This window comes from Amia ocellicauda, chromosome 20, assembly GCF_036373705.1.
Source record: "Amia ocellicauda isolate fAmiCal2 chromosome 20, fAmiCal2.hap1, whole genome shotgun sequence".
NCBI lineage: Eukaryota > Metazoa > Chordata > Actinopteri > Amiiformes > Amiidae > Amia > Amia ocellicauda.
Genome location: NC_089869.1, coordinates 20,161,502 through 20,185,009, shown reverse-complemented (window position 1 = coordinate 20,185,009; position 23,508 = coordinate 20,161,502). Strand labels below are relative to the sequence as shown.

At 41.2% G+C, this 23,508-nt stretch overlaps 1 protein-coding gene across 7 annotated transcripts in view; it reads right to left on the bottom strand.

The window, feature by feature from the left end:
* Nucleotides 1-1,469: 1,469 nt before the first annotated feature.
* cpeb3 (cytoplasmic polyadenylation element binding protein 3) overlaps nucleotides 1,470-23,508 on the bottom strand; it is a 49,351-nt gene continuing 27,312 nt past the window's right edge. For 5 of the 7 annotated variants that reach the window (XM_066693683.1, XM_066693679.1, XM_066693680.1 and 2 more), the window contains 7 exons: nucleotides 22,758-22,781; nucleotides 20,115-20,282; nucleotides 19,744-19,833; nucleotides 10,949-11,067; nucleotides 10,223-10,337; nucleotides 9,128-9,309; nucleotides 1,470-4,115 (listed from right to left, as the gene is read on the bottom strand). In XM_066693683.1, coding sequence (XP_066549780.1) covers nucleotides 3,888-4,115; nucleotides 9,128-9,309; nucleotides 10,223-10,337; nucleotides 10,949-11,067; nucleotides 19,744-19,833; nucleotides 20,115-20,282; nucleotides 22,758-22,781 — 926 coding nt within the window. In that variant the 3' untranslated portion in view covers nucleotides 1,470-3,887. The remainder of the gene's footprint in view (nucleotides 4,116-9,127; nucleotides 9,310-10,222; nucleotides 10,338-10,948; nucleotides 11,068-19,743; nucleotides 19,834-20,114; nucleotides 20,283-22,757; nucleotides 22,782-23,508) is intronic. The other 2 variants (XM_066693681.1, XM_066693685.1) reach the window with 1 other exon arrangement.

The following is a 23,508-nucleotide window of genomic DNA, read 5'->3' as shown; positions in this document are numbered from 1 at the left end:
ACTTTACATTACCAGCCATTAATATATATGTGTATATATATATATATATATATTTTTATCATTGCCACACTAATGTAAACCACATCAGCAAGTTAATACATAAAGCTTTGCATTTCAAAAAACTAGACACTTTAGTAACAATATTACAAAGGTTTTCAGCTTCAAAAAAATAAATGAACCCAACGAAAAAATAAACTTTTAAAGAATTAGCATCATAAAATTAATTTATTCCAAGTAAAAATACAAAATAATATTAATGACATTGACCAGATATGAAAGTCTCTCCCAGAAACAACTATTAATGGTTGAGAAAAAAAAAAAGTCTGTAAAAGAAAATATGAAATAAAAATGAAAAAATATGTAAATGTTTTAATCCTTTTTTTTTTTTTTTTTTAGCAAAAAATCTCTCTAAAAATAACAATGAAAAATTTCTCAGTACAAAGGCTACATTACTATTGAAAAATACTAGCATGAAGATTAGGTAAATACACAGTAGAAAATGATCTTCGTGAATCACAATGTTTGCAATGAAAATAAATCTGCAATAAAGATTTATGCCTTTTTTCTTTTTCTATTTTTTTTTATATACAAACAGTACAAACAGTATTGCACATTACAACAAAGAATCGAGGTTGTTAGCCTTCAAAAAAATCTGACTAATTCAAGTCTTACATGAAAGGAAGGCCACCAATGACCTGATGCACCGAGGGGCTTTCAATCAAGTTACAGTTTAAACACTTTGAATTTAAAAAAATAACATTCTGTTTCTTCTTCTTCTTCTTCTTCTTCTTCGCAAAGGACTCGCCGAAGTCTTTAATAACATCAAGTAAACAAATCAGGGCGTGTTAATTTACAAAACAAAAGGGAGCACATACTTTTAGGAAACATAAAAAAGTTCTCTTAAAAAAATAACATGAACAGAAGATTTCTTTCACAACTCTGGTCAGCGTAGTAAATGATTAATTATAAATATACAAAAACAAGGGAAACATCTTCCATTAATCCTCTCAGCACCAAATTTGACTATTTTAATTATGTGATTTTTTTCATTCAAAAGAATCATGATTAACTGATTTCTACCCTTGAATAATATTTAATATTTCACAATTCCACGGAAGGTAGATGTGGGGAATTTCTTTACCCATGTCTTCTCCTCTGTAATAAGGTAGACTCTGTACTTTTGCTAACTACATTATATTAAAGTTATAAAGCTCTAGCTCCTTCAGTTTTTTTTTCCAAAATAAAAAGCAAACAAGCATGAAAAAAATAAAATTAACCATCTGTTAAATCATTTTCTTACAGAATTAAATTAATATATATCTTTTATTCTGAATAAACTCACTTAGAAAATATCAATTTCTCTCCTATATTTCAAAATTGAGGTATTGCAAAACATCATGTCAGTCAGAAAGCACGCTTTTATCGTTTATTTTTTTTTTCTCTTAAAAAATAAAATAAAAAATAAAATGAAATAAAAAAAGCTGACTGTTGAAAACTGTCCAGATACAAAAAGTAGTGCATAACAAATGTCTTTTACAGATAATGAAAAAACATAGAAAACCCTTCTGGGCAGGAAAGCAATATCACAAAAAAGCCCAGAATTAACCTCGAAAGGGATACTAATCATTATAAGCCATGTTTTTTTTTGTTTTTTTTTTGTTTCATTGTTAGTTTTTTTCTTTTAATCAGTAAAAAAAGTAATTTGTTTTCTTTTTTTTTGCCCCCCCCAGAAACAAAAACAAAAAGTCCATCCTAAAGCCAATACTCGCAACTAAACAAAGAAAAAGACTCAACTGGACGAAAACAGGACTTCACAAAACACAAAGGGACGCACGACAAACACGTCTACTAATGCGCTGTTATATCCTGTTGGATTGTCCCCCCAAAACTGCTAAAAACCAGTGTATCCAACCCCGGCCCCCGCCCCGGCTCAGCGGACGATGCGTTGTCTTTGTGTTGCCCCCCCCACCCCCGTCTCCCAACCTTCATGCTAAAAACAAATGTCCACTACTTTAGCAGGTCAGAATTATACTTCAAGCTTCGCAGGATACATCCAGGGTGTAGGGAGCTCAGTTTTCCAGATCAGACACCTCCATTTTGACAATTGTGCAGACAATTCTTTAGCGTTTGTTGTTTTGTTGTTGTCGTTGTGTGTTTTCTTCTTCTACCGATTACCCACGAGATGTGCCTATTTCATCTGCCTGCCAAACAAATCTATTGAGAGCCTGACAAATATATGAAGTTGTAACGGTTCTGTGTTGATTGTGTGTGTGTGTGTGTGTGTGTGTGTGTGTGCGTGTGTGTGCGCACATATATATTTGCATTATATTAAATCACATGAGCTCTTCGGTTTTCTGGACAAGATCTTAAGCTGTGTAAATGGTGCAGGCAGCAGAAAGTTGTTTTCTTGAGCTCACTTTGTGTGTGTGCGTGTATATATATATATGTGTGTGTGTGTGTGTGTGTGTGTGTGTGTGTGTGTGTGTGTGTGCGCGCCAATACACCGGTTATGAAGCTTCACAAAACTTCTATGTCAGACATCAACAACAGTTAAAGCGAATCACAGTACTAGGCGTAATCACCCTACTATATATACAAAAATTGCACAATTATATATTAAAGATCACTGCAAAATTACTTCACCTACCATAGACAATTGTTTTAAGGATATCCTACATCTAATTCATTTATGATAAACTCTTGTGTTACTTGTTAATGCTTTAACGGACACAGTTTCTAGTTGCAGAAGCATTTTAACTGAGGCATGCCTATCTTACGGTAATCAGCCAATTCGGTATACGTTTGATTCCCCGTTGTAGTTGTTTTATATCGTAGTCTACATATATTATTTATCACTTTGTGCAATGTGGGCAAAATTATATAATAGACATGGTATAGAAATTCTATTGCATGCAGCAACCTGATTTAAATAAACATGCAGTGAGAAATCTACCCACTTCAAAAGGAACTCGCCTCCATGCTAGTCTACTCTCTCCAGCAGCAATTGAGCTTCATTTCATTGTATTCGTCTTTTAAATGTTCACCCTAGCCTGAATAAAGTACTATGGTATTAGGAAATACCACGTATTTAGCAGCAAAAGCTATTGCAGCATACATTTACATAACACTAAAAATAAAAATCCAACTAAACAAAATAAAAGCAACATAAAATAGAATCAGATTGAGCTTATGAGGTATTATTTTTTTCCAAGTCAAAATGGAGAGCAAATAAAGGCTTGTTATTCTAAGTAGGTTTTTTTTTCTTTTTCTTTAATTCACCCAGATTAATGTGTGTTAAGTTTTGCTACATCATGTGCCACCTATGTTTGTTGTTTTTTTTGTAATTTTTTTTTACCTTTGGTAATTTTTACTAGGGGCAATGTCCTACCATTTCTGAAAATAAGTGCATGCTCCAGTCACATAAAATAAAATAATCTATATATAGATAGATACAAAACAAAAAAATATATAATTTTAATATATATCGTATCACTTCAGCAACAGCCAGGTATTTTGGCTGACCAGGAATAGCAGACTACCAAAATCTATGGAACAAGTGACTTAGAAAAATGAAAATTCAGGTACCAAGCAAGATATTATTTCATGTGTGTTTGTGTTGTTTTTTTGTGCCAAAGTGCAAATTCTTTACAGTTAAACTTATTTTTTTTTCCCATTTCAGTTATAGAAATACCAGACAATGAGTTCAAAACAGTAAATTAAATTAAATTAAAAAAAGACCCATTTTGTTTTCTCTTTTTATCTCCGAATCTGAGGAAGAATGCACCGATCTCCAGGAGGCGCCCCGGCCCGTGTCGGCATTGCCGGGCCGCCGCGCTCGGTCCGCTGGGCTTGCCGTCGGGGTGGGGGGGCGCTGGCGGGCGGAGGCTTCAGCTCCAGCGGAAGGAGACGTGGCGCGGCCGGTCGCCCCCCTCCTTCACCAGCGGCTTGTGGAACTCCCTGCCGGCGCGCGAGTGGATGCTGGCCCAGCAGTACTCACAGTAATACTGCAGACATGTCACGTTGGCACAGAAGAACGGGGCGAACTTGCCGCCGCAGCGCGCCCCCTGGCACTCGTCACACATCTGGTCATCCAGGACGTATGGCTTCACTTCGACCTGCGGGGCGAGACGAGACGAGATGAGCGGCCCTCGATCACCGCCTCACTGCTGTGACAGGTTGTGCGTCACGTGGGGTCAAATAACCGACAGCTACCTTCATATGTCAGAGGAGATGCACAGGTAAAGGTTTGCTGACGTATTCTTGATTTGTGACACAAAGGTTACACACTATACTGCGCCATTATATCAATAATCATTATTAAGGTTCATATCACTAGGTATAATGGTAGTAAAAACCCTTTCACCCACTGGATTAGTAGATGAGCAATCAATCAAACCCCAATGCCGATGAAGCCACAACCTGCTACTGCAAATACACATTTCTATATAAACCTTTTAATAGCAGCCGCAGAGTATCATGGTCAGTTATTACGATGAAAACCAGAGGGGGACAGGGAGGGAGACAACCCTGCACTGGAGTTCTTTCATATGCAGCTAGATTAAACCGCCTGTGAAACGTTCGCACCACATTGCCACGTAAATTATATAAAATTAACCTTATGAATTAAAAATCATCTCCTGTACATGTCGGGCTGCAGTGGCACACATGAAAGCAAACAGAAACTCAATATCTCCGTCTCTGACTGAGGTATTATATTCGCAGAGACCTGGCGCAGCCCCGCCGATCGCAGCGCACTGAGCAGATGCTCGGGAAACAATAGGCACCTTATGAAAACAGATTTCGGTTTGCTTAGCAACAAACCAGCTGCAGCTCGCGAGATGCACAGGAACGGTTTGAACACGATTTTCACACGAGCAGCAAAGGATATGGAGGAAGCATCCAGAAAGGGATGAATGAATGAATGAATATAGACTTGTCCAAAATTAGATTACGACATTATGACTGTGCAGAAAAGAAGTTGAACCCTCTGTGTCCCAGTCTGTCATCTGGTGTAAGAATTGGATGGTTACGATTCGATAGATATCGCTGCTCTAGAGGCAGTTCAGAGGAGAGCAACCAGACTTATTCCAGGTCTGAAGGGAAAGTCCTACTGAGAGACTGAGGAACTGAACCTTTTCACCCTGGAACAGAGGAGACTACGTGGGGACTTGATCCAAGTCTTCAAAATCATGAAAGGCATCGACCACATCAAACCAGAGGAGCTTTTCCAGATCAGCAGGGACACACGCACCCGGGGACACAAATGGAAATTGGGCTTCAAGGCATTCAAGACAGAAAACAGGAGACACTTCTTCACACAGAGAGGCGTCACAATCTGAACAAACTCCCCAGCGATGTGGCTGAAGAGACAATTTGGGAACATTCACAAACAGACGGGATAGGATCCTTGATCACTCAGTTATTAATGGACACCAAACGAGCACGATGGGGCGAATGGCCTCCTCTCGATTGGACACTTTCTTACGATAGATATGCCGGTTCTGTCAGGGAACGCCTAACGCTCTTGTCCTCCTGTGGGGGGCTGTCAGAGCCTCTGCAACCGTCCAGAAGAGCAACGCCACTGCGTTTTTCACAGCGCCTGCCAGCCGGACCGTTCCCACACAAACTCGCCCTGACCTCTGAGCTCCGGCAGCCTGGTGCAGACACCACTAATGATAACTCTGTAAATACGGGCCTCACAGAACGCAAATCCTCACCCATTCGGCCTCTCATTACAGAAAACGGCTCGTTTCCATCTGCTTTTCCCAGCGTGTGTGGTCAGCTCCTTTGTGGGCTGGATTTCTTTACGTTAAAGGCTATAAAATATACTGCAGGCTATGAATTAATCAATTAGATTAGTGAATACACTTTTAAATGAAATTAGAAGCTTACCAATACTTTAAAATATGAGTTTGTGATGGTGACATTTAAAAAGGCTATTTAAAAAAAAAAAGCGGTCTATAAATCCCATCAGAATAACAAAACACGATTTGCTTTACAATACTTACAGTAGATATCTTTGACAAAACTCTTGGTGCCATTTGAAATCGCTGAAGCAACAGCAGAATAATTTTGTGTGTCTAAAAGAAGCTACCAATAAAATGGCTTTTTAAAACAATGTATGAATACGGGTCATAACCCAGTTTTTCACAGCACAGTCCTAATACAATTTATATCAGCCGCAAATGAGATACGGTGAGTATCTATTTAATTTATACCGAGGCTAAACCAATAGCCATGGAAACCGAGCTCATCTGAAAACGTCTGTGGTTAGCGGAGCCACAGCTGCTGAGCAAATCTCCAGTCCACCCTGACAGCTTCATAAAAGGTTTTCTGTCGCCCAGGAAAATAAAAAGCAAGACCTCAATTTCTCCTCAACATGTGGGTAATAAGCAGTGACTCACAGCAGCCAACACCGGCAGAAAGGCAGCCGCCATGTGTAATACTCAGAGGCCCGACTGTGCTACAGTAATTACAGTGTCATTTTCACAGGCCGCTCCGGTCTCTCGGGCCACCAGATCCCCTCGGATAGAGCGCTGACAATTAAAGGACTGTCAAACCCCATTACCGGCATCATAGCTCTGGTTCAGAAATGGCTTTTGTATGAAAACACTGACGGCCATTTGCAGTCCCCTCTCAGACCTGGATTTGGGCTCTGACCTCCGAGTGGCAGGAAATTTAAGCGATCCCCCCCAAAGTCTTCTAAATGGAAATCCTGAACCACTTCTCTATTCCAATCAGGCACCATCACAGCATAAGCCATGCTTTATCCTGGTGCCTTTCCATTTCATGTCTGCCCGTTGGCCCAACGTTCGTGGACACTTGCCTTATTTTATTTGTTATAGTGAGGTTGACGGCTGGGCAAAGAGAAACGGCAGGGAATTGACATTACACATGGCTGTGTGCGTTTAAAGGGGATTGTCAAGGACCAGACAGTTGCCTACAGGGGCAGATTGTCAATGAGACGAAAGGCGACGGCACTGGGGGAATGGGAATGTTGTACCCTAGTTTGAGTACGAGACCGTTCACTCGGGGGACGGCCACTGTAAAAACTGAGCCCTCTCTCACAAGACATCCCTCTGGTCTCTCAACATTAATCAACAACGACTTCAAAACTGCACTTCAGTCCATTTTCTGGAACTTCGGTGGGCCATTTTAGGATGCCCCATCAGACAGGTCTGCAGAGGCTACCTCCCCTGACCCCTGACCCCACACCAGACACAGAGTCTCAGTGGACCCTTTATCATTAAGTGAAAGGAAAGACTTATGTCTACAGATGACCAATTAAAAGATTTTGGAAAAAAGTCTATTAAACAAATATATTTCTCTACCTTACCTGAAAAACTAAATTGTTCAAACAAATGGAAAACCAGCGTGTAACCCCTAACAGCATTGGTTTAGGCATTTTCAAGGTTACCATTTGCTTTGGCTTAATTTCTCTATTTATTCATTTTGTAATAGCTTATACATCTCGCAAGCCTCCATCTTCTCTAGAGATTAATGCAGCACAATGCCCATAACAACGCCACTGGGTTTTCTTGACCCAAGGTGAACTGCAACTGATCAGATCTGCCATGGGCATGGATTCCCGAGACAGGATTAGACGCTGAAAGGTTTAAGCTCCTGGGAAGCGAACTCATTAATCTATTTTCAATACGACCGATGTGATGAAAAGAGCGTGTCAAGCACATTTAAATTGTTAGCAGTTTTGGCAAGATCTGATTCCTACGTCAACACCAGACGTAGACCGAGAATCGCAGATCTCCGATGAGAAGTGACTGAAAGCGCAGGCAGTCTGGCTCAAGCAAAGCCTAACATTGCTGGCTCTTTTTGGTCATAGTTTGGTAAAGATAGGGGAAATGGACCGAAAATAGCCAGGCTAAAGGAAAACGAGCTAATCACCGTTAAATGTATATATAGGAACGTGCAGTCTAGTAATTATCCAACCAGAGCGTCTACGACTTCAATTGCTTGATACGTTTCCAAAATCCTAAGGCCATGATTATATTGGTCCATTTTCCAAAGATTGTATTCTGTATAAATATATGTGTGTGTATACAGTAGGCCAAGCCGAATGGTTTGGACAGGACAGAAATCATCCAACAGCAAAATAACAAGGAATTACAAAACTTTCACCTTGGGGTTTAAAGTATCTCGTAAAAAGGACGATTTTGAAATGTGAAACATGCTACACTAAATGCGACATGGAAGTTTCTCTCCCAGTTGTGCCGAATTCCTGGTTTGTGTTTGAAAGCCAGTTTGATATTCTATTATACATGCATTCTGTCATGCAGGCAGCTAGTGCTAAACCAGTCATTATTTCCTACTGCCAAACACGGGACAAAGAAGAATAAAATAAAAAAAAGTTTGTTTCCTCTTAGAAGAATGGCTTTCACAAACAGGAATGAAAAGCATCTGAATTGCTCACCCTCCACATCAACATCGTCCTAACACAACCAGGAAGCTTCTGCAGAGAGCTGGAGGAGATCACTATAACATCTATCCAAGGCACTTAAAACAGCGAGACAATCCATGCATCTGCCCAAACACTCGGACTGATTGCAGGTTCACCCATAGGCATACAGTGAAAGACACCACAATCGCCATGTCTTCATCCCTTGGAAGACAATATCCCTCCATTTAAACACACTTCAGTATGTGGCATTTCTTTCTTTACTTTAAGTTTTCTTAAATTGCAGCTGGACTTTTATAGTGATTGTGTGCATCAGACTTTCTTACTTCTTGATTAGAATAATCCCAGCCTTTGAAGTTGAGATGCAGACAGTAACTCGATATGTAAAATGAGGTGAAGATAAACCGCAAACAACATCCAGACCGTGAAGCCGCTGGAATAAAAAGGAATCGGATCCCCATTGCTTTAGACATGTCAGAGACCTCTATCTTTAGGTTTCGAGGTTTTACTTCACCTTCTTATTAGGTGTAAAGATATTGAATACAGTGTTAATTAAGATTCGCACACAATGGAGGCCGTGTTCGACTGTTTCACCAGCTGAAATACCACTATAAATAATAATATGAATACAAATCTTGTGGTTAAAATTATTATATAACCATAATTAGCATTGCAAATTAAGGATAGATCTTGCTGCAGTCGCCCCCCACTCACCCGTTTGTCAATGTCATTGTGCTGGAGCTGGACAAAACGAGCACTGATAGCAGCAATGTAGCTCTGTTGATTGGAGAAAGCTACCCTTCCCGCACCCTTGGGGTACTTCAGCTCAGGGTCGGTGTCGATGCCGGCATAGCACACCCCGCCGTACAGCCGGTCCATAATCATCGCCAGCTCCACTGCAACACAGAGGGGCAGAGTGAGCCTCGGCCGGGTCACTTACCCAGAGCCACGCCGGGCCCAAGACAGGCTGAGGGGTAGGTTACGGGCGGGAAGGCGACCATGCTTAGGTTGGTGGGTTTGTCTCGTGTATGGAGGTCAGCAAAGTTTTAACCAAAGAAATTAAAATCATATCGTGTAGGAATCACTCTCTAGAACGTGAACTTCCTTCTCTTAGCAGTGCAGTAATCTGTCATACCAACACCGCAGCCTGGGTCTCGTGGCTGAGCATTAGACAGAGGTGGGGGGGTGGGGAAAAAGTATATATATCACTTTAGCAGAATCCAGATATCCTGAATCAGTTAAAACCCATTACAACGAAGCAGAATATGACCGTCAGGATTATGACTCATCCTTGCTCACAAAGCATTTTTGTGTTAGAGCGTAGATGCAGCAATTCTTCATCCCTGACATATTATATTAAAAGAACAAAACACTTTTGCAATCTTTCCAAACCATATTGAATGTTACCGGCACTACATTAAAGCAGAGGGGGGGGAAATAGCGGTGAAAATAGGGGAAAGGCTTTAATTATTATTTAAGATAAGCTTATTGTGCTGGGGAGAAGAAAAAAAGCAAAAACCCGTCTGGCTAGAGACATTCTGGGACACACTGATATTAAAATCTTCAAGAAGGAAATCGGTGCTGATTTAGATGTCTGAACACAATCTGATGGGAACAATATTCTTGATCAACCTTTTTATGGAACTGTATTAAAATGGGAGGGTGGGCAGGGAAGTCTGCTGTGGGAAGTTATTATTGTTCCGGTATATAAGGAGTCAGAGTGATTGTTAATTTGGGGGGAGATGATGTCAAACTGATTATAGGAGAGTGTGACAGGATCAAGCACAGGATCAAACCCTCCCTCCTCACCTGCTCGGAGGGGCCGAGGGACACCCCCCACGAAGATGGTCTTTCGGGGGTCAAGTGGCTGGGAGCCGTCCATCACGAAATCGCTGTCACTCAGGTTCCAAGGTCGGATTTGCACCTGGGTGGAGAAATAAAGCACAGCTGACGAAGGCTGCTGCCGAGCGGTGGTCCGAGGACAGCGGTCCGCTCGTGCACAGGGGGAGGGAAAGCGCTCCTATACTTCACTGCTGATTTAAAAATAAAAATAAAGGCCTACTTTTCACTTCAGACGGCACTTTTTTCCTGTTCCATTTAAAAACAAATTTAGCCCAGGAGAGAATGATAAACTTACACAGAACGAAGGCAAGCACTGTTTTGTCAGTTCTCGGATCTCCCTTGTCGTCTGGTCTCATGCATCCGCAATAACAACAGGTTTTCTTTATCCCATTATCCTCGTTTTAAGGGTGAATTCATTTTCAGATCGTGAACAGACAGACTGAAACAGATACCTACAGGAAATGCCAAATTGGATACTGTTTGCTCAGGGTACTGAACGCATTCAGGCAAACAGGCGTAATGAACCAGTTTGTCCTCTAGTCTGGTGGCTCGGGCCTCCGGCACGGAGAGCGTTCCGGTTACAGATACACGAGCCGCGCTGTGTTTGCTTACTCCGGAGAGAGAGAGAGAGTACGCGGGGGGGGTGGCAGATGGTTGAACAAAGTGGCTGCCGTAGAGACGGTGGCAACTTACCGGCTTGTCCTTGATGGTGGGGCTGGAGACGCAAAGGTAGAGTTTCCCGTCCTCCTCGATGCAGGCGTCTATGAGGGCCTGCACAGAGCTCTCCTCCTGGAACAGCAGGAAGGCGTAGCCTGGGGAGAGGACGAGGGACAATTACACAATCTAGAGGGATTGCACTAGATTGCCATTGCTTATTTCCTTACACTGAGAAGGAAACTTCTCCAGATGATTTTGCATTTTCCATTGACCTAGTTTACTACATGAAGATCTACATCTGCCTTTCAATTACCCCCTTAACACTGCACTGTCAGAGGATATAAACTGAACGCACACAGAAACGCCTGCCATTTTAGCCGCATATGCTTCCTGCAACCATACGTCACCTCACGTTAGCTTTAAACATGTGCACTGTTGCCCAAACCCTCCGGTGTCATTGTTAACAATATAACCAGAAGCTCTACAGGAATTACCTGACGGGGAGATTGCGATCAGTGCCTCTTCAAAAACAACAACAGTGCCGGCAATAATGAGGACAGGGATAATCCTGTTGTCCCAGGCAGGCAAATCTGAACCGACAGGCTTAAATTTTTTTTAAACAAACCTGCTGTGACGGATGAACAAGTCACTCAAAAGAGCCCCGCTCACTCTCCCAATACTTAAGACATTTCACTTGAGTGGCAATTACCATGCAGGCGAAGACTTGCTGCACACAGACATGAGAGGCTTTGCAGAGGCTAGCAGGAGGATACTGAGCAGTTATCACAAGGACTGATACCACTAGGAAATTGGTATTCAATCAACGTGTTGTATACACGCCGAGAAGTCGAGGGAAGATACCGGTGGTCAGCTCACTGCCATTGGATTCTTATTACTATTGGTTTCCGAGCAGACATCCTCACCAAGGTTGACTTAGTCATGAATATCATAAGATGCAATATCGAGGAGAGGGCTAGGCAAGTACTACAGCTTCCATTGAATACAATTCTCACTTTGGTACAACAAGGTCTGGATTATGGAACGCCATGAATAATTCAAAATTAATTCAACTACCACTGGCTGAAAACCAGTCCTCGATCAACTACCTCTATAGCATTGGCCCTGAAGACTTCCTGATATTTCTGCTCGGCTGCATTAGATTCGAACAGCTTTATTCATCACAAGGGTGTGCCAAAGAGCTGAACCTAAATCATGTGGTATTTTCATTAGGCTTATTGAAGGCTCAATCGTGAAAACGGCTGCAAGAATTTCAAACATTTGAGTTAATCTTGCATAAGTCGTGAATTTATTATGATGCATTTCTTGCTATTCAAGATTTTTGTGCAGTCCAAAACACGCGTGTCAGTCAAGTGCATTGGCTGAACCAGTGTCTTCCACTTTGGTTTAAAGCAGCTACCGGTCAAATTTGATGATCAAGATACTCTATTTATTTTTGGAAGTGTTTTACCTGAAAAATCAGTTCTCCTGGGCTCTAAAGAGGCCACCTGAACATTTACAAGTGCTCACCTATGTTCCTGTACACAAGGAAATACAACAACATACAGTGATGCACTCCCTTTTACACGCCTCACAAATACAGGACTTCCAGAGCAGACAAGGGTGCCTTCATTATTAAAGAGCCCTGATTTGTACTGCCTACTGGGCAATTCTAAAACGGGATTTGGGGTTTTGGGCTGTCGCTCCTCATCTCAGTTTCTGTTTTTTGTGTGCCCATCACATGTCCCCGCACATGCCGCAGACGCTGGTAAACAGCCTGCAAAATACCGGGACGAGGGAGAGCGGAGAGTGACGGGGGATCAAAAGGCAGGGCTGCACAGAGACGGCATTATGAAACGAGCTCACATCACGTCGATGCCCTGGCAGAGTGCCACGGGGGCCTAGACCTAGTCATCGCAGCGCCCACAACTTCAGATTCACACACACATTCCCCTGGTGGAAGAATGATGGCCTCTGAATATTGCCAGCGTTAATGGCATTACAAATTGTTTGCAGCTTTAGCAAAACAAAAATACAAAATCAAAAACAAAGTGTGTGGTTTAACTAAATTGCTCAAGGCCGATATATTCATTTGGGCATGTTTCCCCTTTTTCCAAGCACACCGAAGATGTGAAATGATGGAGCAGATATCACCTTTTTGTCAGGCACCAACATGTACATCCAAAATCAGATTTTCATACAACTGCCAGTGGTTCCAACTGAACTGGGTCAAACGCTTACAAATGTTCAGCCGAAGCAGGAGTGTTTCCATCACATCTGCGTCTCTACAAATAACGAAGACAGAGCTGGCTGCTGCTCCCTTCAGCTGCTGATGGGGAAAGCTGTGTCCCTTTACACAGACACTCGGCGGGGGAATTTTAGACTCTGTCTTCCGACAGGCCTGGAATTATCAGCAACACATGACTGGGTGACGTCTCCCCTTTCAAAGGTCAGTGTCATTTTGGAGCTTCAGACTTTGACCTATAACTGGATCAGTGTTGTGACAGGACTGTCGACAATCCACAGCACTCATTTTTACACAAAACTGGGCAACATGAATTCCACTGGAAGCAAAAGAGAAAATCCACCCATGATATAAGGATTTCAATGCATTACCAGGGATTCCTCATGCATTATAGGTAGCACATTTGACCAAGAAAACCACCTCCTCTTAGCTGGCATCCCCTCACTGTGGTTTTCCGGCAGCATGAACTAAAAACCCACAAAGAGCAGATTGATAGCAAGATTTGGATAAGAAAATCACAGCAGCTTGTACACTTGCATCAAGACAAACTTGGAGCTGGAAGGTATGCTTATAAACCTGAGGCACGACCAAACTATTGCCAGAGAGCACTGACTATTTCAATTTGTTAAATGAACATCATTAAATCTTAATCAATGTCATGCTTGGCAGTGCAAATGAGAATAACTTACTACCCTGAATCTACAACTGACTTTCTGCCTTTCACAGTTGCAGACTAAACAGTTCATAATAATAACCTGCTAACATAACAGCTGACATTTTACCTACTATTACCAAACCCTCTGGGTAAGCAGAGGTTCTTTGGTCTTACTAAAGGTATTGTAGGGTCAACACCTTGCACATAAAGGAGGAATAAACTCTAAAAATTCCAGTCTTTCTTAGAGTAACAAATGCTTTAATTCCTGCATGATGCGTCTGTTGCAAAACAATACATTATGCTGTATTTGACTATTGGTTTTACTGACGGTGAGTCATCCGCACCATGTCAGATTTAGAAAAAAGGCCCGGAAATTTGTTTTCCAAACCTCTGCCTGCTGCGCATGAATTCAGCATGGTCGGGCACAATCATGTGCGCTGTGCAAGAGTCCTCAAATCAACAAGACACAAACATTGCGCTATTGTGCCTGTGCAGCCAGTTGGGAGACAGGCATCTACCATGAGCTGGAAACACAAACAAAGGACGCGTTTCACATCTGCAGCAAAGCGTACGACGGAAAAAGGGCCGTCGTTAGTTGTGCAAGACTAGCTCGACGGTGAAAGCGTGTGCGAGACTTCGTTAAATCACGAGTTCGTAACCCCAGCCTCACAGAAGTGCGCATTAGTAGACCCAAAACACAAATCCGCGGATGTTGGCTCGGACAAAACCTATACAACACCGCACATCCACACATAGTCAGGTGAAGGTTAAAACAAAGGAAACAATGCCTACTTACTTAAGGAAGCCATTAAAAACCGACAGGATGAAATCCCCCCTTTTCTAATCACTCTGTATACCCTGCTTTAGGCTTTTAAATAAATTGCTCTTTTCCCTGTCATAACTGGACCAGTTCCAGTGCCGAGAGAAATATTTTACTCATCTGTGGCTTGGAAATAAAAACCTTACACAACCGCAGTCCAAAGGGTACCACAGGGCTCATAATTGGAAGGGACAGTAATGAGTTATTAGGATTGCTTTCTGCCAAACACAAATACCATGGGGAAGGAATTTAACAGGACAGCAACAGTGATCCACACAGCTTATGAAAGGAAATCTGTGCGTTTTACTGGTGGGATATGAAAAAAGAATTAGACAATCTGGTGTTGGTGCCCTCCCTTTAAAACTGGCATGAAGTGCAGTTACAACAGTTACGAAAAAGAAAAATGAGATTAAGGTACCCACACAGTCTCTTTAAATCGTGAAAATATATAGTTTTAGAAAGGGGACAAGCAACACAAAGACTTAACATTATGGTCAACCAAAAGCAATTTCAGTGGACATGTCTGGGAGTTACAAAAGTATATTTTCCTTGGACAGGCACTTCAGATTTTGAACCAAATCACTCCCTTTTATGGGTCACTTATTCTGACTTTACACTTCGCAAAGCAGTGCTTAATTTAGCCAGAAAGACTTCCTTCCCAAAGATGTCTTAAGTGCTTGTGGAGTTTCCATTCCCGTTGTCTGCACAACACCGGCCTGGCCAGACCAAACACCGCGCTGAAGGCACGGGAAAGCCGCAGCTCAACGCAGCTCTCTGGTCTTCATCACCGTCATGTTCATTAATTCACTTTGGTTATTCTCCAGTCCCTTGGTGTTGACTAGAGACAGACTGAGCAGAAACACACTTCTTTATTTGGTAACATTTCAGCCCTTTAAACTATTTTGACCTGGGAAAAGACACAGCTGATTTGGGAAGAAATGCATTTATATATGTATAGGCTATATAACGTATTGTACTTCTATCCCAATATTTCTTCTAGCTTAGTTTAGATTAGATTAGATTAGTTTTATGTATACTTTACTTGAACTGCAGCAGTAATGCGGCAGTCTGGTCTATAATGTAGGTTGATTGCTTTAATTAAATAATGAATCCATTTAATTAGTAACCCTTAAGGCTAGGGATTTCTACGCACTACATATTTAAACTAAAAAAGAACAACTCAAAGGCCCTCCAAATTAAAAGAAAAAAGAAACACATATCTGTCAACATTGAAACCAGTTCATAATTTCTTAAATGTGCAGTATATGAATACTACATTTTCTATTGGGAAATGTTACAGCAAACATCAGAAAAATGTACATGGAAAGCATACAGGAATTTGGCAATACAAGAATTAGACTTATATCCTTAAAATAAGAGTCACTTACTTGCAGATGCTGATGCTTCATCTTAGCTAAAGCATGTGATCTGCATATTTAGCGAGACACTAGCGGTCTACCTTTTGCTGCATAACAGTGCTGTGGATCCATCACTGAGCACGATGGGAAAAGAATGACGGATCTTTCACATTGTGGATTTCCACAAAAGACCAATCACTCGTGTTGCTAGAATCCTTAACATTCGCCATAGACACACACAACTCTGGAAATGATCTCAGATTACACTAAATGAATCGTGGATGAACTCCCAGCTCAACCGTTTGCACAGTGCCACTTCTCCATGAATCAAGGAAAGGGTGAACCACACTATAGCATTAATTCGCTGCATTTGTCATCTTAAAAACAAAACACAGTAAAGCAGTTACTAGGCCTATTCCAGCCAGAGATCAAAACACATCAAAGCTGAAACAGCCAGTAGGGACAAACTGTTTTGGCTCGACACATGAGGGACTAATCTGAGACGACAACGTTTCATTCTGACACACTCACTATTTAAAATGGACACAAGGATAGCGGCGCTTCAAAACAGCCCTACTCGCCAGCTTGCAAAGAGAGAAAACAAAAAACAAAAGAGGAACGCCCCTAAATGATGCAGACCTCAAAATAAACAAATTGGAGTAACATCTTAAACACACGGCTCATTCGAAAAGAAAATGTCTATCAAAAGTATCTGAAGCATCGCAGCATTAATACAGTTGCAGAGGTCAGAAGGCCCCCGTAACATTATAGTTCAAACCAACCATCTGGGAAGACGTATGCTTAGCAATAACAATAATCATTATAATCATTAGGCTCATCAACCCACTGATTCCCTAATTCCGGGCATATCTCCCAAGAGGGACGCCTTTTCTGATCGCCAATATGGGCACCAGGAATGGTCCTTATCCCCAGGATGATCAAGGACGTGTTACACATCGGGCCCGGGCTCTCCAAAGGAGCTGCAGCCTCGGTTCAGGCATCTGCTGATCAGATTTGGCAGCCGGCAGAGGTATGCGCGTCATCCGAAGAATTCACAGCCTGACAATAGAAATTTAACAAGGCTGAGGAGACTTACTCGATATTTATGATGGGTCGGTGTAGGGAAAACAAATTGTAGACTGATACAGGATTCTGTGTTGAACCCGAGTCTGTAGACATTCAGTTACTGATGTGTTTACAGCACTTGGGATGAGTGGAGGGGGATACTCGCACCCCCCAGGAACCAGGTGGTCACATCAAATGCCTTTTGCATTTTCAAAAACGAAAATCTGCACAAACTTTAAAAATAAATTGAATACATCTCCCTTGTCCTTGAAATAAGATAATCAAAAGTTACAAAACTGAATGAATACATACTGCAACCCAGCTCTTTAAACTACATCCCTGGAGATGTATTCAGCACAATGACAATGCAATAAAGAGAGGAAGGAAGAGTTCTAAGCAACATTTTCTTTCATTGAACCGCAGAAGAACTGAATGTGCACAACACACATAATCCTCTGTAGATATAGTTGTCTATAAGAACAAATTTAATTTGGTAGCACTGTGACTGTTGAAACCAGCAATGTGCAGCAATTCTTTCAAGGGCAAGACGGTGCCTTTTCACTGCGTTCAACGTTAAGGATTTAATCTGACATTGCAAGAAGCTCATCCGGTTTTGGGCAACGTGATAAGGCACAAGGCGAGAGTGGCAGCAGGTCTCATGCAGCTTCACCAATCTTCCTTGAGACCGAGGACCGTGCCGCTCATTTCAGAGGGCTGATGTAATCATTCTCGACCCTGAGAAATTAAGCCCTGCAAAAAACTGAACGCTGCAGTGTGCCGTGATTCACAGCTGAAACTCACTTACAGGAACCCTTGGAAACGGACGGAAAAAAAAGCAATGCAGCAAAATAGTGTATTGAACAGAATATGCTTTTGATCTTCAATCAATTTGCCTAAATAACACACGATTGACCTGCCTTCACGTCTGACAATAATTCTCAACCTCGCCTGCAATTGTCTTTGAATCGGCTAAAAGTACGGACTTAAATCCCAGGGAAATAGCCTCCTCTGTCAGACAGAAATAGCTCAGAATATTTGGGGCTTGCTGTTGATGCTTTCGCTCGTTCAAATGAGCAACGCAGGCAACTGCCGTGTGACGTGAAAGCCATTTCCTTTATCACGGACGTGACTGAAATAGAAAGGGGCTGCCAGATCTCTTCTTTGGTTACTGAAACAGAATCAAAACCCCGGCATTCACAGCTCCGGCACCGGCACCACGTCACCAATCCTTCAGAGCAGCACATTCTTCCTATATAGATCAGTCAAATGTAATACAGATCAAATACTATCAAATATACAGATCTATAGATATGAAAAGGTTTAGATTTGTATTATATTAAATAAAGACATAATGATTCTCACTTTAATAAGGGATTTCAAATTTTAAATTGAGCTTTTTTCTAGTTGACACCCAATTACTGAGTGAGGTAGGTTGCCACCCCACATGCCAACAAGCATGTTTTTTTAACATGGCTCCTAATGCGACACGCTAGTAACCAGGCTTAGGATTTTTCTAGAAAACGTTAGTAACTGTATGAGTCACTGGTTTCTTTGCTGGGGTTTGGACAAAAAAAAAAAAAAGCCAAAAATATGAACATTAAAAATCTGGCTATGCATCCCACTTTTACCCGAATGCAGTATTTTGCCATCTGCTATAAGACGTTCAGTTATTTACAGTGTTGCTTTAAGAGTTTCCCCTTAATATGACATATTGCAGTTTTAGAAAACCAAAATAACACGAGCTGTGAAGTGGTTTGCTGCTACGACCGCCTGTCCAAATTAAACTGGGCATGATTTAAAGTAGCCGGTGCTTAAAAGTTTCCAGGCATTCATAAACCCCTTCCCAAGCTCTGAAAACGAGCCACAGTGAGACTGACATGTCATTAGGACTGTCCTGCTATAGTCATTTAACTGATGCCCACTGGCTGTCTGGCAGATTGGGCTTAGTATGTACATCAGCCAAGACCCTCTGCTTCCCAGCCTGGTCTTTCCATTAATAATATGCTCAGTTAGCTCAGCGGTGTAAAATGGCAACCTTCACGGCTCCAAAACATTACCCTGAGTGCAAGTATTTGTCTGTTAGAAAACAAAGATCGTTTTTTCACCTTGACAAATGTGTGTTTCATTGTTTCGGAGATGCCAAAAGTTTCTAGTATATGAATTTTAAAGCTTTAATAATGATATTAATGCCATCTTGTAATTGCACAGATGTAGACAGATGCCAATGTATTTGCTCTAATAGTGCTTCCTTTGTCATTAGCTCAGATGACAAATTGTGCTAGACTTAGGGCTGTTACTGTAAAGCAGCAATGCACAAACACAGTGAAGCCTACGCTCTACTACATCAGCTTAAATCTATCAAAGATGAGCCACAATTCATCTCCCTTTCGCCTCCTGCCTCTATTACAGGTGCAAGAGTCCCTGCCACAGAGGAAATGTACTAATATTATACAATTCAGGACAGTGGATAATGCATTATGGTCTGAGGTAGAGAATGCAAAATGCAAGAGAAATACGTTGCCAATGCACGCATCCAATTCACTGAACAAATTCCCAGCATCAAACCATCTCCATTGAAATGCTTTTAAGTTTTCAAAATGCGATGTTCCGATTGCAAACAGTTACCATTACTACTGAGCAGAGGAGAAGAGATTCAGTCCAGAAAGATCTTGTACACAGTCAGGTAATTACCTTTGGGTGGAAAATAGGACTTGCTCTCAGCTTTATGAGGCCAATCTACCACGAGATGTCCATAGCGGCGAAAGCTTGTAGTGATTTCATCTGGGGGAAATGAGCAGAGAAGAAATGAGTTATACTGTGAATGGGGATCTTGTTCCAGTTTCATTGCTTACCAGACACTTTCAAAGTGGCATTATATCCATCAGAGCAGATTGGAAGCACTATTAGTGGGATTTAACCACCAAAGGAAAGATCTGACAGGCATTGTAGCTGGATTACGTTTTCGAGTTGAATGTCATTCCACCCAAGGGTTGCAATGAACAAAAACAAATTCATAAAGATGAGAATAATAAAAGCACAGTTTTATTACTGGACAGAAGTACCTTCATCGATGTCAGGAGGTAGCCCTCCAACAAAGACCTTTCTGGAATAGCGTTCTACCCTCTCTCCATTCTGACAGCGAGTCGGGGAGCCAAGGCCTGGCGTTAGGGACTGGTCACCATGCCCATCGTCTAGGAAGGCGTCTTCGAAAGGAAAGAGTGAAGAGCGACCTAGAGATGGAGAGGAGGGAGAGGTGGAGTATTAGAGAAAACATACTCACAAACGAGGAACTTCAATTAGAGAGAGACGGGCTTCTACTTTTCTTTGAACAGCAAAAAGATCACCAGTATTCACAAGTTGACATGAAAAGCCAATTTCTCCTGCAACCTCTCCACTCAGCTGTGATGCGACGTTGATGAGGGGGACAGTTTTTCTCCGTTTATTAATTGCTTTTGAATCCGTGTGCTGAATGAGGAGTATGCATGCAGCTAAGCTAGCTAAGAGATGAAGGGTTACACTTGCATCACACTGCATTATTAACCTTTTGGCAATGCGTTGACCGGTGACTATGCTATTGTTTGGTGTGCATAGCTTTGTTTCCAAAAGCAGCTTAGCCTTGTGATCCTTTGATCCCATAACAGTGCAATAACAGAAGATGAGGAAAAATACGTAAGCAAGACGATTCCCAGCTTCACAGGATAGAAAAACATTGTGGGTAATCAAGTGGATGTAAAGAATAGGCACATGCAATTTCAGGGTGAAAAAACAACAACAAAGTAAATACAGTAGTATTTAAGTCCATTCACTGAATACATTTGTTTCCACTTTGCCCCATCCGACCTAGAAGCCTTAAATATTGGGCATTAATGGAAAGTTTGTGTGTGTGTGTGTATAGACACACAAACACACCTTCAACGCAAATCCATAAATTCAATTGTTCCGATTGAGAACTCAAATCCTACTAAGCTGCCCAGACATTTGACAGCTGTAGTCTTAAGAAACCTGGAAACCAGTGGATTAAATGTTGAATGATTCTGGTTATGTAGTATGTAGGGAGCAGCAGAGAACACATTCCTGCGTTTCATTTAGGAAATACACGGGCTTGGTGTACACAGCCTAATCGGATTGCTAGAGCAAACCTTTAGAAAGTCACGCAATCAATTTAGTATACTAGAACTGAATCAAATATCTATGCAAATGAAGCCAGATTTGACAAGGACTCCTATGACAGGCCTAGCTGGCGTGTAGCTCTGCTCTGAGGGGGGGAATGCTATTCCTCTAAGAATTATAAGGTTGAAATAAAGGATTTACTGCAAGATCAAAACCTTAGCAACAAGGTACTGGGTAAATGGCACTAAATGAACTGTTACTTTTAGCCTGCCAATGGAAGTCATGGAATCATAGACTTGGCCAACGAGGTCAGGCTTGCAGGATGGTGGTCATCTGGAGCAGGTCCACCTGTGTTATTTTAAATTTATTCAGACGCTCGACAGTCGTAAAGGCACTTTGTCTCGATCATCCTGATCATAAGACCAAGAAAAAAGTGATAAAACATTTCAGTCTCTGACATATTTGTTTGGGGGGGGAAAACATTTGCTCTTCTGGAGAATAAACTACTGTGAAAATCCCCATCATCTCCAGTATAGAAAAGTGAGGTGGGAAACCTTGCTTTATACTGCTAGGCAGTCAAGAGACTGTTCGTGGTGAGAGAAGGAGCTCATCTATGGACACAGCTACTGTATTTACTCATGTCTATTTGAGATGGTCATTTAAAACTAAAAGAGTCTCAGGGCAGATATCTCAGACCTGGGTATGACGTTAGTTAATAAAACTCCATATCAGCAAATATAACCCACATTTAGAGTCCGTGATATTTTTTGGGTTTATTAGTGAGTCAAAATGCTTGTTCAATTAAAAACTGTGGAACAGCTTGCAAAGAAACCTTCAACTCGCTTGTTTTCACAGCAATGCGAGTAAGAAAATTATTGTAAATTTACATGAACAAATTCAAAATAAATAAATAATTTCAAGCACATTGAATAAGTCATTCCTAAATTTGGACATTTAGGAATACATGGATATTGAATCATTTTCAATTCAATATAGGTTTATTTAAATTAATATATATTTAGTATACAGCAAGTAAGATGATTAAACATTCTTGATAAATGTATTATAATTGTGTCTACAGGTGATTTTAAGCCTTGTTTGTAATTTAAATGTAAAACAGGCAGTCAGACTTCTTCACACACTTCAAATTGTTCTTTAAAATAATTTTGCACAACACAATTTTGCATAGCAATTCCAAACCTGTGTTGTTTACTTAAGAGTCCCATTAGATGAACTGTCTCTTTCACAGCTCATGCACAATTCTTTTTTCTGTTTCTTTAAATAAAAATAAAATAGTTCCAGCGCAAAGCAGATTGACTCACAATAAATACAAAAGTTCAAAAAGCAAGCCGATTTTTCCCATCAAGCAACAAATTCCAGAGCTACAGGTTAGAGCACGGTGCAACTGAATCACCTGAATCAAGATTAAAAGCAAAAGTAAAATTAAAATTAAAAACATTGACTGGAATTTTGATCAAATATCAAATGAAGCAAACAATCAGACATCACATTATTGAGTCTCACTCCAGGATTATTGATTTTGCTTCCCCCACAAGTCTGCAAGCAAAAACACAGAATATTAAAGTCTGATTTACCTCTTCTTCGCCCATAGCTCCGTGCTGCTTGTGAACGCAGAAAAAGAAAAAAAAACACAAACAAAAAAAGTCTGTGGGTTTTCCTGACAAAGGACTTGAGGAGACAGCAAGGTAACAGTGAAATATTATAACAAGCTATACCAACAGAAAGCACCTCAGTACAGTGATATAGCAGCAGTTTTAAACTGAAGGTATCTTTCAGCTGTAAGTACAATTTGTATACTTTAATCTACAATACAAATCATAAGAAACAACAAAGAAGCTTAAGAAAGAACTCCTATGAAATATCCTCTAGTAACTGATCCCATAACAAACGATCATCTAAAGCAAACATGGATTCGACCAATTGAAAGTAACTTCAGGGCCTAAAACACATTTAGTGCTACAGAGTGGATTTTACTCATTACATTACATTTTGTATACCTCAGATGTGACACGATCCCCAAATTATTCTTAAACTGAGATTAAAAAAAAACACAAACACAGTAATAACTGAAAGTAAACGATTTATCCGGTTAACCCTGAATCGGCTACATCTGCGCGTTACCTTTCTCAACAGGAGCAGTGAACAGCCCTCGAAACTCCATGCTGTTTTCACAGAGCAAAAAAAAAAAAAAAAGAAGAAACCACAACTCTTCTCTTCCTGTCTAACGAAGGGCAGCTCTCTCGCTCTTCCTGAACGAGGGAAATGAACGCAGACCAACATGGCAGGAACTGTAAGGGCCGGGGCGGATTAACCCCTGCCCCACCC